The 17,164-nt window shown below is 47.4% G+C and overlaps 5 protein-coding genes across 5 annotated transcripts; 1 reads left to right on the top strand and 4 right to left on the bottom strand.

The window, feature by feature from the left end:
• Positions 1–195: 195 nt before the first annotated feature.
• K441DRAFT_708895 (glycoside hydrolase family 106 protein) lies at positions 196–4,679 on the bottom strand (the record flags this gene model as incomplete). Its single annotated transcript, XM_067653813.1, has 12 exons — positions 196–318; positions 415–552; positions 604–737; positions 798–848; positions 975–1,213; positions 1,243–1,501; positions 2,033–2,162; positions 2,395–2,688; positions 3,406–3,843; positions 3,900–4,013; positions 4,140–4,298; positions 4,662–4,679. The coding sequence occupies 12 exons, from the start codon at positions 4,677–4,679 to the stop codon at positions 196–198; spliced, it is 2,097 nt and encodes a 698-aa protein (XP_067497812.1).
• A 3,439-nt stretch (positions 4,680–8,118) lies between these two features.
• Positions 8,119–11,048, bottom strand: K441DRAFT_700633 (uncharacterized protein). The gene is made up of 2 exons (XM_067653263.1): positions 8,457–11,048; positions 8,119–8,283 (listed from the first exon to the last, which is right to left on the bottom strand). Exon 1 carries the CDS (start codon positions 10,987–10,989, stop codon positions 8,512–8,514), a length of 2,478 nt encoding a protein of 825 aa, XP_067497811.1. The 5' UTR covers positions 10,990–11,048; the 3' UTR covers positions 8,119–8,283; positions 8,457–8,511.
• A 101-nt stretch (positions 11,049–11,149) lies between these two features.
• Positions 11,150–12,316, top strand: K441DRAFT_738704 (uncharacterized protein; the record flags this gene model as incomplete). Its single annotated transcript, XM_067654341.1, has 2 exons — positions 11,150–11,265; positions 11,317–12,316. 2 exons carry the CDS (start codon positions 11,150–11,152, stop codon positions 12,314–12,316), a joined length of 1,116 nt encoding a protein of 371 aa, XP_067497810.1.
• Positions 12,317–12,337: 21 nt separating this feature from the next.
• On the bottom strand, positions 12,338–13,604 carry K441DRAFT_589354 (uncharacterized protein; the record flags this gene model as incomplete). The annotated part of the gene is made up of 3 exons (XM_067644765.1): positions 12,338–13,045; positions 13,285–13,361; positions 13,433–13,604. The coding sequence occupies 3 exons, from the start codon at positions 13,602–13,604 to the stop codon at positions 12,338–12,340; spliced, it is 957 nt and encodes a 318-aa protein (XP_067497809.1).
• A 962-nt stretch (positions 13,605–14,566) lies between these two features.
• K441DRAFT_669268 (uncharacterized protein) lies at positions 14,567–16,554 on the bottom strand. The gene has a single exon (XM_067650120.1). It carries the CDS (start codon positions 16,459–16,461, stop codon positions 15,004–15,006), a length of 1,458 nt encoding a protein of 485 aa, XP_067497808.1. The 5' UTR covers positions 16,462–16,554; the 3' UTR covers positions 14,567–15,003.
• Positions 16,555–17,164: the final 610 nt, after the last annotated feature.

The following is a 17,164-nucleotide window of genomic DNA, read 5'->3' as shown; positions in this document are numbered from 1 at the left end:
GTTCTCATTTCAAAACTCGTCTTATCTGTTAGTGGCACTATTGTCTCATATGAACATCTTGAGAACAATGGCAGAAAGGAATCCTCATTGGAATTATGTTCTTTGAACGCGCACTAGAAAAATGGGTGCAGATTCTCCACAGCAAAACATTTCAACGTCCTCTTCCCCCATGTTCATAGCCCCACATCGTTTTCATTAAACACCAACAGTTACAACAGTCGCTTTCGTTAGCGTCACGGGTCCTAGTAGCCCGCTCTCAAACAGCAGGTTAGTGCTGTTGTAATGCTTCCACGCGCTGAAAGTCACCCTATTCCCATGCTCGTTTCCTACAGCCCCGGATCTCGTACCCCAGATCGAGCCAGCCTTACTCTCCGATTTCATCGCCCCCTGCTAGAAAGCAGGCTAGGCCTCAACAGCATAGTCTTGGATTGTAGAGTTATATGTCGCTTCTTTCGGCAAGTTTTCGTCTCCTATTAGGCGATTAGGCCAGCAGTTTGTTACTTCCACTTGCAACTTATTTTGACCCCGCCGGATTACCGAAGTAACGTTAATCTCATAAGGTGGTAGTTAAGAGAGGCTAAAGTCCTTGGAGTTGAGCGAGACGCTAGCAATATTTTCAACTCGACCAAGATTGAGAAGATAGCGTGTTGACGACGGTTTATCGATGGACGATAGAGCAAATGAGGCAGTGTAGGTTGCTGTACCGGAAAAATGCGCAACGTCAAAATCCGAATGATCTTTTAGAGATTAGAGGGACTTTAAAGTGATCGATATACCGCCTCTCTCTGGCGGCATACGTTCCGCCAGAAAACCAACCGTCCACGAGCTGTTTATAGGCATCGATGTAACTGATTTGGCACTAACGGTCTGATTGAACAACATAGATGAAAAGACGTATTTGCCGTTCTGGCGCAGCAGAATTTGATTTGCAGAAAGGAGAGTTGCCGAATATGGGGAGGTAGGAGCTGGAAGACCTTTTGAGAAGATTGCAGTAACATCCACTGCAGAGAGAGCACTCGACAACACCGTCAGCCCAGCGATATCTCCTTCAAATCGATTGATCATCTTCGTGGTTGCATTTGGTGTCCCTACACCTGGATGAACTGTGTAGGCAGACTTCAGACCTGTCGCTACTAGCTCTCCGTTAATGTAGAGACTTAGTAGATTGCTATTGTAGACAACGCAAATGTGGGTCCAACCAGAGATTGTGAAGCTATTGGTAGCAGCCGTTAGGCTAAGAACCGTTGAGGGCGGCGACGAGGTGGCCTCTCCAGCTTTATCCCATTCCAACCCATTGCTATAGATGTGAGCGCGTGATTTGATCCATATGATGAGGCTGTTGAGGGATAAAAAAGATATCCAGTTGTTCCAAATTGCGCAATCTCAGGCTTTGCCCATACTAAAATTAAAAATGACGAGGAAACATTTGCGTATGGCATATTAATAAAAGCTTTGAATAGGGTCGTAGAGAAGGGCTGTTGTCTATCCTTGGATATTGAAACTAGTGATACCAGGTTTGACATGCTTTCTGACGAGTTGAAATTATACGAGATGGAAATTCATCCCCTGGATACAGATGCGACACATATTTCGGTGTTTTCCCCTGTCGGAGGATTCCAAATTTTAGGGATTCCTACTTCTCGCAAGCTAAGTACCTCCTCGACTGGCTTGCGAAGGCCGTTGCTCACAAAGTAGAGATCCCCGCCGCCTGATGCTTTATGTGAGAAATAGATTGCTACATCATTGGAGGAAGAGGTGAAGTAAGGTCGGGTGTAAGCCCGATGGTGCTCAGCACTGCTGTTCTGGTGTTGTTGACGAAGACATTTCCATCACCAGCCATGGACCAAAGCTTGTCAGCAATGGATATGACATTAGCACTTGAGTCATTCAACCTAATCGCTCTCGGTGGATGGGACGCTAGTACCAAGCTGCAGGATAGGCACGCCTCCTTGGGCTAGTTCAAGTACTTTGGACATAGTGGTAGCGCTTGCCGAGAGAAAATCGGGGAACACAAGTAGACTATACGAAGTACCGGATGGATAAGATGCCCTTTTATTGACAGCTGTCATGTTAAGAAGATTGGCTCGCGAGAGGATGCTTGCTTGGTATTTCAGTGGAACAAGGTACGAGCTATTATAGGTGATGGCTAGAGAAGCTGTAAGCTTTGCGGTGTATGGGAATTGAACGAGCGACTTTATTTTGAGTGTAGCTCCAAAGTCTCCATATATACACGAGGTGAGTGACAAGAAGATGACGATGATCCACAATTGCCACTGTAAACAGCGCCACTTAGTCGGTAATAGGTAATGGAAATAGGTAGTGAGACATATGATGGCATGAAACAGGGTGGTGAGTCATAAGGTAGTGCAAGCTTTGGTACCGATAGTTGGTTACAGAAGCTGATAGCTCTTCGCCAACGAAGCAAGCAACTTCGGTAACCTTTACCGCATTCCGAAGTAACAGGGATGACCTAACAAGATGTTGACTCCAACCGACAGACTGCTTCGTCCACGTGTTCATTCTATCGAAGTGTGATCCAAAGGATCCAAAGGTCATTCCTGGGAAAGTGGAATCTACCAGCTGATGAGCATATTCATGAAGATAGAACCTGTTTGGGCTGAGAGTCATCAAGTGATCCGCCGCAGCTTTAAGCTGATATGGATGCTCTGTCCATCCAGAGTCATCTGGCTAACCTGTGAAAGCCTTGGAAGGAAGAATATTTATGGCCTTATTTGCGTCGCTTGAGGACCCTAGCTCCGAATAGCCATCTGAACCATAGGTGTAATGGGCCCAAAATTCTCCATAAACGAGATCAGCAACGCTAGCCAATTCCATTGGTAAGAAGTTGCAAGTTCTCTTCGGTGAGGCGCTGTTGAAAATAACCGTTGGCGATTCGAAGCCATGAGATTTGTGAGTTAGGCGGAAATCGAAGAGGAATCGCCCATCGCTGCTAAAATCTAGGACCTCAAGGGATAGCCCCTAAGTCTCTTAAAATCAGTTTCGAGATCATCGCCCTAATCTTTCTGACCTGCATAGTTTTTTTAGCGACGTTCGAGACGATAAAGAGGATGATAAACTATTAAAAGTGCCTTACCAACTTCGTAACTACCAATCCCAAGCCCATAGAATGTATGAGGTATATATTTCTTCAGTGCATTGATAATCCGAGTTAGGTGCGTATCAAAATGAGCATCCATTGCCTCCTTGCTGAAAAAGTCAACTGACAGTACAAAATCTTGTTAAAAATCAATAAACAAAACCGTCGGAAGATCCGCATACCAGGGGAGTCGCCTGGAGTAGCTGGCATTTCCTGTCTAGTAACAGTATATCCCATCCGAACTATAGTATATGTACCATTGGGGGGGGGGGGGTTCCAGCTGAGAATGCCAGTGGAGCTCATCTTACTGCTGATATCAATGATTGTTGCACAGGATCGACACTCGAGCTAATGTTTGAAATGTTTGAAATTGAACGTGGGTCGAATGAAATTGTTCCAGGAGCGCCATGGGCCTTGACAGCCCAATTTGGAAGCCACGGTGATGAAGAGATATCAATACCTGTAACCCAGGACGGCCCTGTGGGCACGAAACAATAATATTTGGCTGTGACAGCAGAGAAAGTGAGAATGGATGGAGCGTCCATCTGCCGTAGAGCAGGAGCTGAAACACTAACAGAGATTTTCGTCCATGTATTAGTATCGTTCGAGGCTTGCAACGTCCAAGATGGAGGGAAGTTACGGGCTCCGTCGAACGCGTTTTTGGGTGCCCCGGAATTCGGTAGATAGCAACCGCTTAGGCCGTAAAATAGTCTTTCATCGCGAGATCTATATACGAAGCGACAGAACTTAGCCTCAGTGGCATGCTCCAGTTGGTGGTGCTAGCGATATTTGTTGCTTAGACCAGGCCGTTAAGGCTCAAGTTGACCAGGGCATCTCGGAAGACCACTCCCTCGCCTGGCTGAGCAGGGTAGGCAAAGGTGAAGAGATCTTTGTAGACACCCATCCTGCTGAAAGGCTATAGTAGATGTGTAGAGGACTGATCTACTCACCCGAGTTTCCGTCCATACCAGCTCTTTCATTGTCATATTGACAGGCAGATTTTTGCTCCCAATACCAGAGTAGCCAGGCGTATTGCATAGACTGTATGGACCAAAAGATCCAACCACTCATCACTCTCATATTCGATTGAACCCTGAGGTATACCAGCGTACACGTCAGAAATAGGGGCACCACCAAGCCCTGCCTCGAACATAGCTTCAACATCTTCCTCTAAAGTTGCCTTTCGAATATTTCCATTGACCTTGTGGTAGAAAAGATGTGGACCATATGAGATGGCTAGAGATCTGAAGCTTTTCTAAAGGTTAACATGCGGATCGTTGGTACCCCCCAGCGAAAATTTTGACCCGAGTTTATAATTAACAAGCCGATTAATTAACCTAAAACTTTAATTTAGAGCCGTATTGTATAGAGCTTAATTAACATATACTAGTAGGTATGGATTTGTTTTGTAAATCCTATACCTCCGTCGTGCTTTATAGCAGGGGGTAAGCTTTGGGCAGAGCCTTGTGCAGAGCTTTAATAGAGCCTTGTGTAGAGCTTTGGTAGAGCCTCATGCGGAGCTTCGTGCAGAGCCTTGCGCAGAGCCACGTGCAGACGTACAGACGTATAGACGTGCAGCCATTTATTCTGGCGATTAATTGCAGAGACATTTGTAGAGACGACTGTATAGGCAATTGTGTGGGCGTTTAATTAATCGTTCGTACGGGCGATTGTGCAGACGTTCGTAGAGCCGTTTATAGAGCCGTTTGTATAGACGATTATAGAGCCTTCCTAGTATATCAGTGCTGCATGTTAGTAGAGCTTTAGAGCTCCGTATTAAGCTTCAAGTAGAGTTTCGAGTAGAGATTTAAGACCCCCCCCCCCCCTACGCACTACGTGCTCCATTTACTGCGTGGGCAGAGCTCTTGCAGAGGCTTTAGTAGAGCGTTTAGTAGAGCTTTTGCAAAGCTTTATATAGAGGTTCGTGTAGAGCTTTTGTAGAGCTTTTGCAGAGCTCTATGTAGAGCTTCAGTAGAGCTTCGTGCAGAGCTTCGGTAGAGCTTCGTGTAGAGCTTTAGTAGACCTTCGTATAGACCTTCGGTAGACCTTCGTGCAGAGTCTTATGCAGAGCCACATGCAGGCGTTCGCACGGGCGATTAACTGCGGGGACGTTTGTAGAGACGATTGTATAGGCAATTGCATAGACGTTTAATTGATCGTTCGTATGGGCGTTTGATTGATCGATTGTATAGGCGTTTAATTGATTGATTGATTATATAGGCGTTCGTACGGGCGATTGTGCAGACGTTCGCAGAGCCGTTTATAGAGACGTTCGTGTAGACGATTATAGAGCCTTCCTAGTATATCAGTGCTGCGTGTTAGTAGAGCTTTAGAGCTCCGTATTAAGCTTTAAGTAGAGCTTTAAGTAGAGCTTTAAGTAGAGTTTTAAGCTCAAGGGGAGACCCCCTTGGACCCCCCCTGCGCACTACGTGCTCCATTTACTGTGTAGGCAGAGCTCTTGCAGAGGCTTTGGTAGAGCGTTTAGTAGAGCTTTTGCAGAGCTTCGTGTAGAGCTTCGTGTAGAGCTTTGTGTAAAGCTTCGTATAGAGCTTCTATAGAGCTATATATAGGCGTGCAGATATTCGTACGAGCGATTAATCGTAGAGACGTTTATAGAGACGATTATATAGGCAATTGTATAGACGTTTAATTGATCGTTCGTATGGGCGTTCGTATGGGCGTTCGTACGGGCGTTCGTACGGGCGATTGTGTAGACTTTATAGAGCCGTTCGTAGAGCCGTTCGTAGAGACGATCGTACGGCGATTAATCGTATGGACGTTCGTACGGCCAATTTTAGAACCTTCCTAGTATATTAGTACTGCGTGTTAGCAGAGCTTTAGAGCTCCGTATTAAGCTTCAAGTAGAGCTCCGAGTAGAACTTTGAGCTCAAGGGGGAGACCCCCTTAGACCCCCCTACGCACTGCGTGCTCCATTTATTGCGTGGGCAGAGCTCTTGCAGAGGCTTTAGTAGAGGCTTTAGTAGAGCTTTTAGTAGAGCTTTTGCAGAGCTTCGTACGGAGGTTTATACAGAGCTTTTGTAGAGCTTCGTACAGAGGTTCGTGCAGAGCTTTTGTAGAGCTTTAGTAGAGCTCCATGCAGAGCTTTGATAGAGCCTTATGTAGAGCTTTGATAGAGCTTGTATTTAGGCTTGTTTTTGAAGGCCTTATAAACGACTTTGTATAGAGCTTTGAGCAGAGCTTTGAATAGGCGTTCGTGCAGGCGGTCGTGCAGGCGTTCGTGTAGACGTTCGTGTAGGCGTTCGTACAGACGTTCGTACGGACGATTGTATAGGCGATTGTAGACGTTCGTAGAGACGTTTATAGATACTCGTAGAGACGTTTATAGACACTCGTAGAGACGTTTATACGGGCGTCTGATCGATTGATCATATAGACGTTTGATTGATCGGTCGTATGGGTGTTCGTACGGGCGATCGTGTAGATGTTTGTAGAGCCGTTTGTAGAGCCGTTTGTACGGACGATTGTACAGNCAATTGTAGAGCCGTCGTAGAGGTGTTTGTAGAGACGTTCGTCGAGACGATTGTGAGACTTCCTAGTATATTAGTGCTGCGTGTTAGTAGAGCTTTGGAGCTCCGTATAGGGCTTTGAGTAAAGCTTCGAGCAGAGCTTCGAGCAGAGCTTCGAGCAGAGCTTTAAGGGGGAGACCCCCTTGGACCGCCCATTCACTGCGTGGCCAGTACACTGGGTGGGCAGGGGTGCTGCAAAGCCTTTGGTAGAGCTTTTGGTAGAGCTTTTACAGAGCTTCGTACGGAGCTTCGTGTAGAGCTTTTGCAGGGCTTTGGTAGAGCTCGATGCAGAGCTTTTGCAGAGCTTTGGTTGAACCTAATGTTTTGAAGTTCGTTACGTGTATTCTGCAAGTAGATACCGCCCGCGGGTTTTTTAGACCAATTAAAAGCAGGCTTGGCAAAGTTTGAAAATTGGAACACTGAAAGTATAGACCACTCGTACCTCGGGTCAATAAAGAACAGTTGCTGCATAGAGGCATGTAAGAGAAGACAATACCAAAAAAATGCGATAAGAAGCCACGGCTGCTAACGGTGTCACATCAGCGTGTAGTAAAGGCTACAAGACGGAAGAAGCACGTCTCACAATGGACATATATGGTACGAGTACATTGTGGATGTTTAAAAAGATAATTACCTTGCAAACAGGGCTGTAACAATGCCCCGAGTAACAAGCAAGTAGCAATCCCCGCATTGTACCTGCCAAGGCTATTGACGTTAAGAGCGTTTTTTTATATTTTTTTTATATCCATTATATTGTACTACGTACGCTACTGCGCATGCAGCCTCTAGGCTATGGCACTATTAAGAACGTTTTGTTTGGAGGGGAAATCTTCTCCGCAAAGTTCGTCGACGGGGTAGAAGTCGACGCCATGTCCGGTAATGGACAGGCTCGACAGTTGCGCCGGGTATCCCTCGGTCATTACGGATTTGTAGCTATGAAGACAAGTAGATAAGCTGATCAGCCTAGATTTGCGTACTGTCAGCCGTGGTGGTTTATAATTGCCATATTGCTTAAAAAAAAGGGGTGGAGTTCGGGGTTTGGGGAAAGGGTTGGATAATCGGGAGTAGCATTAAACAAAACATGGTCGGCGGAGGAGGCAGCAATCTATATGGTACTGTTCTGCCTAATACCGGTACACGACTCGTTCCAGATTATTTGTGCCTCATTCCGGAACAAATCGTCCTCAAAAGGAACAAATTCGTGTATCACTTTGATCGTCTGGATTCCGGATCAATTGCCTATTCTAGAATATCTCTAACTACACAACATACCTACGGTATCTGGCCGACGAATTTTATGGGTAGCTTTTAATGCATCTTGAGTCGATTTTTGTTGTTGATTTAGGGTGGTATTTAATGCATTTTAGAGCTAGATTTTAATGCAATCTATGGAGTTCCATTTCTAAACTTTATATGCATCTTATATTAAAAATTTATATATTTTATATTTATATTATACATACATAGTATATACATGTGTAAAGAAAATATACTCTCTACTATAAAAGCTACCGTTACTTCTACCTCAACCGTTTCCTTTAACTTTGCCTATGCTCGTGTCTCTGACTCTAGCTCTCTGTCACTGCCTCTTTGTTGTCTCTGTTTCTGCCTCTGCACCTCCCTCCTCCCTCCTTGTTCTCTGTTTGATATCTTGTTTCCCTAAGCTTTATATCAGCAACTGCATGTAAAGTAAGAGGGGGTTAAGAGAGGCACTGAATATGATCTCGTATGTGAGAAAATTAGAAAATTAGTGTATTTCATGTAGAAAATGTGCAAACGGAATTGCATGTAGGATTGCGGAGTGCAAAGAATGCCTTATTCTCTCAACTCACCAAGGGTAACTTCATTGACTTGGTAGATTACATAGTTTTATGCTACAGAGAACAACTAATCATCATCAGAATCAGCAAACATGTCTTCTGCCTTCGGTCTCTGTCGCCGAGCTCTAGCTGCAGCTCTCTCCTCCTTGGATGGGGCCGGGGCACTGGATGTGGGCACTGTAGAATCTGCCGATTTACTCTCCTTCATTTCGGCCTCTGACTCCTCCATCGGCATTCCATCGACGTCTTCGTCCATAGGTTCTCCATCTGTATCAGCCATAGGCTCACCATCTATATCCACCATCAGCTCTCCGTCAATATCTGCCATCGGCTCTCCGTCAATGTCTGCCATAGGCTCTCCATCGATATCCTCATCCATGGGTTCACCATCAACATCAGCCGACGGGGCACCGCCGGGGTTACTAGGACGCACGGATTGCTGTTGCTTGGCGTCGATTTTCTTCCACTTCACCTTCGACGCACTGGACGCCTTTTTCTTCGCCGCCGCTTCCTCCGCCACCGCCTTGGCCGCTACATCTTTCTCGGCCTGCGTGAGCGGCGGGCTGGCAAAGACGTCCATGAAGTGTGCCTGTGAGTCCTGTCCGAAGACACACCAGCCTTCCCAAAGCGTCAAAACGTTGCTTACGCTGCGTTTCCACTTCTCGGCCTTGAGGCGACCCCATTCCATGTCTTTGTCGAGCCTGCCAAGGCTTTCGAAGACTTTTCGCTGCTTGAGAACGTTTTCGAAAAGCTGGCGGTAACGCCAGGCGTGGCGGACGCCGCTGGTTGATGAGGCGGAGAGGATGTCGGAGATGAGGTAGAGCGCAATCAGTTTAGAGGAAGAAGGGTCTTCCTTCTCTTGCTTGTCATCTTGTTCTCTTTTCTCGCGGTCTTGTTCGTCTTTCTTCCTGTCAGGATTGGCGCTGCTCCAAGCGAAAGGTTTCTCGATATTAGATATTAGCATTTCGACTACTTCATCAATGCCGTGGCCAGCGTGGGTAATTGCAAAGGCTGTGACACGAGCGACGTCGCCTTTGCGCAGTCTGGCTGTGGTGGTGGGAAGGGTAGCAAGAAGCCATGTAAGTCTGGCTTTCTCTAAGGGGTTTAGATAGGCTTTTTGAGTCTGTTCGGAAATGCCGGCTTCCGGTGGAGCGCCGCTGTGGTAATGACGGCGTCGGCCTTCATTGCCTGAGTCCTCATCATCCGAAGAATTGTACTCAGAGTCAGATACAAACTCGGTGAGCTTCGTCGTGAACTCGAATTGAAGACCTTCCTCGGGCATTGCCCAAGGAGCACTTGCATCAAAAACCAGCTGTGGCTCGGTAAGGCGTTTTCGAGAATCCCTGTCGCGGTGCATTCCGCTAAGGATCTCCCAGATTCGCCACCTATACCAGATACCTCCTACACTTCGTGAGTCCCAGATCCAAGCCCACTTTTCGTCTTTTTGTACCTCTGCGCGGCTCATTAGGAGAGCCTCAAATTCTGGGCCGTGCTTAATAAGAGACTCAGTCGTCTTATGTATAAGCTTGAGCTGCTTCAGATCAGATGGCGGTGTGACGGGAACTTGTGTAGGCGCTGGGCCTCGTCCATACTGGCCCGGACCTCCAGCATTATATGATGTTGGCGGCGCAAAGCCACCCCGATGTGTGCCCGGAGGAGGAGCACGGCTTAATGACTGACCTGGCCCAGAGTATGCGGGTCGTGCTCCGAATGGTAGGGATGACACTCCTGGGTCTCGCAAGCCTGAGACCTGTGTCATCGGCCCCAAAGCTGAAGAGGATAAGAAGCGAGACAATGACAGATAATAACCCCAGCCAAGATATTTTTTCTGTAGTGAATTAACCGTGGAGTCTATATCACTCGCTGGTGTCCCTTTCGCCAGAATAACTATAGCTGACATAGACTTGCGTTCGGTTGAACTTGGAGCGGCTGGTGGGAGGACTTTGACGCTTTCCACATTCAGGTTCGAGGGTATAAGGCTCCTTATGACGGCTACTGATGTCCCTGGTGGCAATGATGAGAGGTGTAGGGTCGGTTTGCGCACTTCTTGTTCCGCAGCCTTGGTTGAGGCTCCCATTTCGTCTTCCCCATCTGACGCTTGAAATTCGGTCACGGCATCAATTCGCCTTGATGAGGACTCTTCATATGCGAAAAGTCCCTGCTCCTTATCTCTCGATTGTAGATGTGACCCATCAAAAGCCCTTTTCCGTGATAGCGATGGAGCTGGTCCTAGACTGCCCGGTCCACTGTTTCGCAATGGGCCTGCAAAGTGTCTTTTCGGCGGGCCACTGATGCCTCCCAGTCCCCCTCTTGGTACAAAGCCACCATCGCCTGGCCTACTGCCTAATTTAGAGGCTGGCGTATCATCATCGTCTCCTTCGAATGACTTGACGAAATCCTCGAGGACCGCAGCAGTTTCTGCTTCTTCGCGGAGACGTTTTGCTTCGGCTTCGGCTTTCTGGCGCTCGAAAAGGGACTTCTTCGTCGGCGCGGTGAGCTTGTTGGATATTTCGGGGAACTCCCTGATTTTGGATGACTCGGACATGGTGCCTCGGCGTCGTTGGTGTCGAGTTGTTTGGGAGAGGGCTGCATCAATTTGGCAAGCTTCTGTTCCAGCCTTCAGCCCTACAGAAGCTTGGGCCACCTATGTTGCCTTCAACCTCTCGCGGCGAACGGATTCTCTAGCGGATCAAAACTCAAACAACATGTCAAGTGCTGGAGATATTCAGGCGCTATTGCGCTTTCTATCACAGGATGCCAAAATTAGTCTGGCTACGGCAATGGGTAAGATAAAAGACCTCCAGAAGGCAGGTCTTGGCACGTAAGTAGCTCGTGATATCTTGGGTCATACTTGATTTCTGAATTACTTCAGTCCTACGGAAATATCCAAATCCAGTGTTGAGAAGGTCAAAGCTATATTCGGGGACGAGAAAATATCCAAGCATGTTTTCAATGCGGCAAAGAGGGTCACGAAAAAGAGAGCAGCAGGCGAAACACCGTCCACTACTCCATCAAAGAAGTCAAAAGCATCTTATGGAGAGCCATTGACTCCAGCAGCCCTGGAGGAATCTCTCGCCTTACCAGAGCCCTTTATGAATGAAGAGGAGCTTTCCAAAACGGTTCTCTTTACGAATAGAGCGCCGCTAGTACTAGCATTCGCAGTTACTTTACTAAAGTACACCATGTCCGAACAGCCGCTCTCAAGTAGATTGAGCCTTGCACAGGCTGTAGTCAGCGCCAATAGCAGAACTAAAGCTGTGAGCTTGGGCCTCGAGTCCGGCAAGAGCGCTGAAGACGAAGGGTGGGGAGAAGGACAGCCTACGGCAAAGATCATGGGACGTGAAATTAGGGTCATGAAGAGATGGGGTTATGAGTGGGAGGCCAAAGATGAAGCCGGTGCAACGCAGGAAACGTTGGATGAACAGAGTCAAAGTTCGAGTAATGAGCAGCCAGCGCTTTGGGGTCTCGACCTCGAGGCGTTGAAGAAGTCTAATGGTCCACTGACGGTTGGATCACATGGTTCTTCGTCAAGCCAATTACCAATATACACAGCCCAATCTGCACGCGCATATCTGTTAAAGTCATTCGATACCCCTCCTCTCCCTCCCAACGATGTACAATCCAATACCACGAAAAAGCAATCAAATGCCACCAAAGTCGCTGAAAAGGAACGCAATTTGAGTTTTCTACTTGGAGCATTGGAGTTGCTTTACCAATCCTGGTTTGCTACTCTTGATAAAGCTGAACTTGATAGGCGTTCGTGGTCATGGTATGTACACGTTCGACCTGAGGTCGAAACTGGCGTTGCCGGCTGGGGAGGGAAAGGTGACGTCAAACTATCAGAGATTTTGGATTTAAGGAGGACAGTCTAATTATCGTCAAAGCCTTATATTCTATCTTTTGGGAGTCCATGCACTTAGTCCTTGCAAATCTTTAATGACCTGTACTTTCCTTGTTGAGTCAACAGCACCGTCCTTACCCAAGCGCACCTCAACAGAGGTTATTGGTTCGTTCGCCGAAAAAGAATCCTCAAAGCGCCCAGTCCTATCAATCATGAGCGCGTTCCAACCCGCATTCTTTGCTCCAAAATAGTCTTTTTCCAACTCATCACCAATATGGAGAATCTCAAATTGGTCTACACGCTGCAGTTCAGTATTTTCAGAATCCTCGGCCAAGGCCTCCTTCAGGAGTTGCTTTGCCGCATCGAACATTTGCCGATCTGGCTTTTCGTATCCCACGTCATAGCTTAGTACTACGAAGCTGATATCTTCGTCGATATTTGCTTCAGTGCTCCGTTCTGCGCTACTTCCAAATTTCCTAGGCCCAACATTGAGGCCTAAAGCGGTTAAAACTCCCGATGCGCGGTCATCCAAGTTTGTGACCACACCAACGACGGTGCGCTCCCAGGGCCAGGGGTTCTGCTTGTCTGTGGTACCGGAGGGATTCCTTTTACTATTTCTTAGCATTTCGAAGAACGGAAGCACATCAGGATAGATGTGGTAGCCTTTGTCAGTCGAAAATCGGGTGAGAAGGTCAGATATTAGCGGCTTTGGGACTGACTCATTGTCCTTGAGGAACGGTTCGAAGGTTTTAGAGATTACCTGAATATGTTAGTTTCTAGAACGCGTTGGTGTCGAATGATAAATCGGTTTCTTTTTAAAAAAAAAAATTCCGGAATAGAAACTTTGCTCTCCATGATTGTGATGTTCTGTAACAAAGCTGAAGCACAAGCCTGATACACCGAGTTGAACTGGTCCTATGAGATCCGTCGAGGTTGTAAAAGCAGATGCATCTTTTAGGGAAGCAGAAATATAGGGGAATTGGAGTTGGGATAGCTTACATTCGCCCACCACATCTGTGCGTTTAAGCCAGCGACCTTCCCGTAGTTCGGACGTAACTTGGACTCGTTCTTAAAAGCTACTCGAAATCATCAGTACTGATAGGAAAACGCCTACATAATGCAGGTTATCTGAAGACAAGCAGCTCACCTCTCTTGAACGAAGCATTCAACTCGTCATCAGTAAACCCCGCCAATCCATGGAATTTTGCAATCTCGCCATACTGCGTGGTAATTGGGGCTTTCGGTGTAAACAGCGTCCCAAAAGCATCAAAAGAAAGCAGGAGGTTTTTTTTCCTTGAGAGTCTCTGGGAGACTCGCATGATGTTGGAGTTTTGATGGGATGGCGGTACGCGAGCTGAGGTGATATATCGTAGGCTGGGATGGGAGCGATAAGAACGCGGTGCACGGTGTCGCGTTTTTGGGTCGGCTTGAATGGATTTGTTTTCTTGGATTAATTAATTAATTGAATAAATGTAATATAATCTAGGGCGACGCAGTCTTTTGGTCGATGTCACGTATATGTGCGGCACTGCCGAGCAACGCAGCGAGCAGTAGATATACTTGTGTAGCATTGGCTTGCCAATCCATGATCTTGAACAGGAGTGTATTTGACATCACCTATCAAAATAATCGTAGCTAAAGGGGTGCTTGTACTATTATTTGTACTTTTAATTCCATTGTTTTGTTAGGCCACCTTAGTGAGACCTGACCCCAAAGAATCAAAAACGTTTAAGAGTATCACCATTCGAAGCAGCATCCAACTCTTCTATGAAATCATCTAATGCTGATGACAAGACTAAACTGGGAGATTTCTTGCGCTAAAACCATTCTAAGATTCTAGGTTAATTTATACGTCACCGCGAGCCGGATCATGCTAAGGGCAATACAACCATAACAGACACTTCATACGTCCAACAGTTCCAACTTCAAAAACTCCATCTCATGTGGATTAATTGAAAATTGATTGACTCGAGATATGACATCGTGGACTTCGTTAGGAGTCCCTAGTAGATGTAGTATGTTTATGGGAGCATCCGCTGTTGCCACTCGGAAGCCAAGACCAGTAAAGTGTCCTTTCTGAGTCATCCTCCTCTAGATTACTCGTATAGGAGGCCGAGCAAAATATTTTCGAAGCCTTTCGGAGCAGATTCTTTTTCCATGCAGAACGAGTTTTGGTTGCGTCGCTGACATAGAGGACACCCCAGAAATGGTCCATAATAATTCAATACCACAGTGATATTGCCGATGCCGCCAACACCAAATGTAGAAATGAGCTGTGATCGTGGAATTGTAGGGTAGGTGAGTAGGGCAATGAAGTAGAAGAGGTCTTTTCTAGCCTTGTAGAAGTAGAAACACCCCCTTTGAACGCGGAATTTTGGAGCCACGCCAACCTTTCTTTTATTCCCAGAAGAATCGGATTACTTGGCCGGCCTAATGTGACACCGGGCAGGAATCGGATTGTCATGACTTCAATAGTGGCGAGGCGAATTAGATCGACCAAAGCAGTTTAAAAGTCATCAGACGACGAGTTAATTAGACATGTCGTGAATGCTATAGTGTTTGCATAAAATACATACTGGTTTGTGAGGTAACCGAACATCACATTAAATTTTGATCTGAATGAATGAGATTAAAGCATGTTTCCATAAAGACCATTCGCCGTCATAAGGAGAAGAGGATTTGACAAATAATGATATTGTTATCAACAGTGGGTATTATTTAATCCTCCTCCAGCAATGTGATATCATTTGTGTCCGCATCCGGGTCGGAGTGTATCTTAGCAGCAATGTCAGCCTTACAGGACCTGCCATGGACCACCAATCCCCAGTAATGAATGTCGTTGATGATGCTAATCAACTGTTGGACGCCGGCAAGGATGCAGCAGTCGCCAGAGTATATGGTGGACATGCTGCAACCAGTCCAGGTTTCAAAGGTCTTCGGCACAGTGCACCACAGGTCCCAGGTGGATCCAGTGAATGTGATGCCGTAGTGGCGCATCTGGTTCATGTCTCCTTCCGACCACTTCCCCCCACTCATCTGAAGTGCGCAGTTCTTCAAACGATAACGATTGTACAAGGCGATGGCTGAGGCGACGGCGACCTGGTGGCGGGCCGTGGCGAGAGTCTCCTCATCCTTCTTGAACTCGATGGTCAGATAAGGGCAAAAGGCTCGCCTCTGCACGATGGAGACGTGTTTTCGAACGCTCGGGCGGAAGCCAGGTTGGAAGGCCTGGAGGGAGACGTGGTATGCGCAGTCCGGGCGAATGTCCCACTCGTATCGTTTCTTGGGCGAGTCGACGAGTGGGGGAGCGAGCCATTCATCTTGCGGCAGCTTCCGAACAAGCTGCAGCATGCGGATGGGCAGCCAACGTTGATCGCTGTCTTCCTCGGGGAGCCATGGATGTCTCGGTTCGTCGAGGAATATGTCCCGCAAGGCGTATGCCGAGTGTTCGGCCTCGTTGCATTCGTACACCCTCATAGCCTTGTACTCCCGCTGGATGCGCTCTGTGTCGGGGTCTAGCCAGACATTAAGTGTGTGTGTTTCCCGGTAGGCGTCAGGGCGGTCCTTAGGGTCCGGGGGGAGCTCCTGGATGCGGAAGTGTTTGTGGAGGTTCTTGTTCACGCCCTTGTTCTGGATGGTAATCCCACAAGGTTCTAGAACCGTCTCCATAAAGTCCGCATCAGCAACTTTGGCAGCCACCTCCCTCCTATTCCTGAAGCTCGAAGATTCCGACGTGGGGGGGGTCTGCCACCTGTGTTGTCCAGAGGTCGACGCCGATGCCGACGTTGCGCTTCCTGCCGGAGTCACTTTTACCCTCCTCTTCCCCTTTGAGCTCTGTGTGTCGTCAGAATATGGCATAACCCTCTTCCACAACCACGCAATGTGTGTTGAGTCGGTCGCAGCGACATTGGAGCGGTGGACAGGCCAAGGGCTAGCGGGAGGAGACGACGACGACGATGTATTAGACGATAGCGATGATTTTCTGCGGGCGGAGGAATTGGCGGTCGGGTGCATGTAGTGAGGGCGGGCATGGGGCTCCTTGAGGCACGTGTGCGGTCGCCTTCTGCGGGGTCGCTGGAGCTGCTGTATTAAGCGGTTGGAGGCTCTACTCTGACGACAATGAGCCTCAACGCGAGCACATCGATCGCTGCCGTGAATCGTATCTGGGGATGTCATTCTGGTTGCGCTTCAGGCTCGGGGTCATTGGGGTCAAAATAAGATGGCATGGGACGGCAGCGGCAAGGACGCTGTAAATGGCACCGCCGACCTTGCATGCAGGGCTGAAATTGACAAAGCGCAAAAGGTGTGTTTCATGACGGCGTTGCCCCGTTAACAAAAAACAGTCCAAATTTAGATGGGAGAAGGCCTGAAGAGGGTGATCTTTTGCCGCCCACAACCTCGTCATCAAACAAAACCAATCAAATTAATAGAATCAAGGACTCGTGCTTAGGAATTTAAAGCTTTTAATATTACTTTTATTTTTATATAAAATTAATATGCGGGCTTAATCTTTGGAGTTAAGTAGCTTAATATAAGGTATCTGCCCCACGGACTATTCGCTTACGCTCATAGTCCTACGCAGCTCAACGGAACACCGAGGTGTACCCAAGATTAAGCCTTACCTAGTTCCTCATACAATTGAACCACCACAACCATGCCTGTAGAATCCGAAATTATTGAGATACGCGTGCAAGATGCACTTCGTAAGTTATCACGCATGGAAACACCCAATATTCGATTAGCAGCCCGCCTACACAACGCGCTATTTAAACGTGTCTATAACCGCGTTAACGGCATTAAGAGCAAGATATAGAGGCCTAGTAGTAATAAGATGCTTAATCAACACCAGAAGGCTATACTCCTATCCTATATCAATTAA

Source organism: Cenococcum geophilum (assembly GCF_001692895.1).
Source record: "Cenococcum geophilum 1.58 unplaced genomic scaffold K441scaffold_69, whole genome shotgun sequence".
NCBI lineage: Eukaryota > Fungi > Ascomycota > Dothideomycetes > Gloniales > Gloniaceae > Cenococcum > Cenococcum geophilum.
Note: the sequence above shows the minus strand (reverse complement) of the source record. Positions and strands in the feature narration are given on the sequence as shown.

Bases quoted from the DNA above. Each gene is read 5' to 3' on its own strand.
- K441DRAFT_700633 (XM_067653263.1), bottom strand. From the start codon at position 10,989: ATGTCCGAGTCATCCAAAATCAGGGAGTTCCCCGAAATATCCAACAAG.
- K441DRAFT_669268 (XM_067650120.1), bottom strand. From the start codon at position 16,461: ATGACATCCCCAGATACGATTCACGGCAGCGATCGATGTGCTCGCGTT.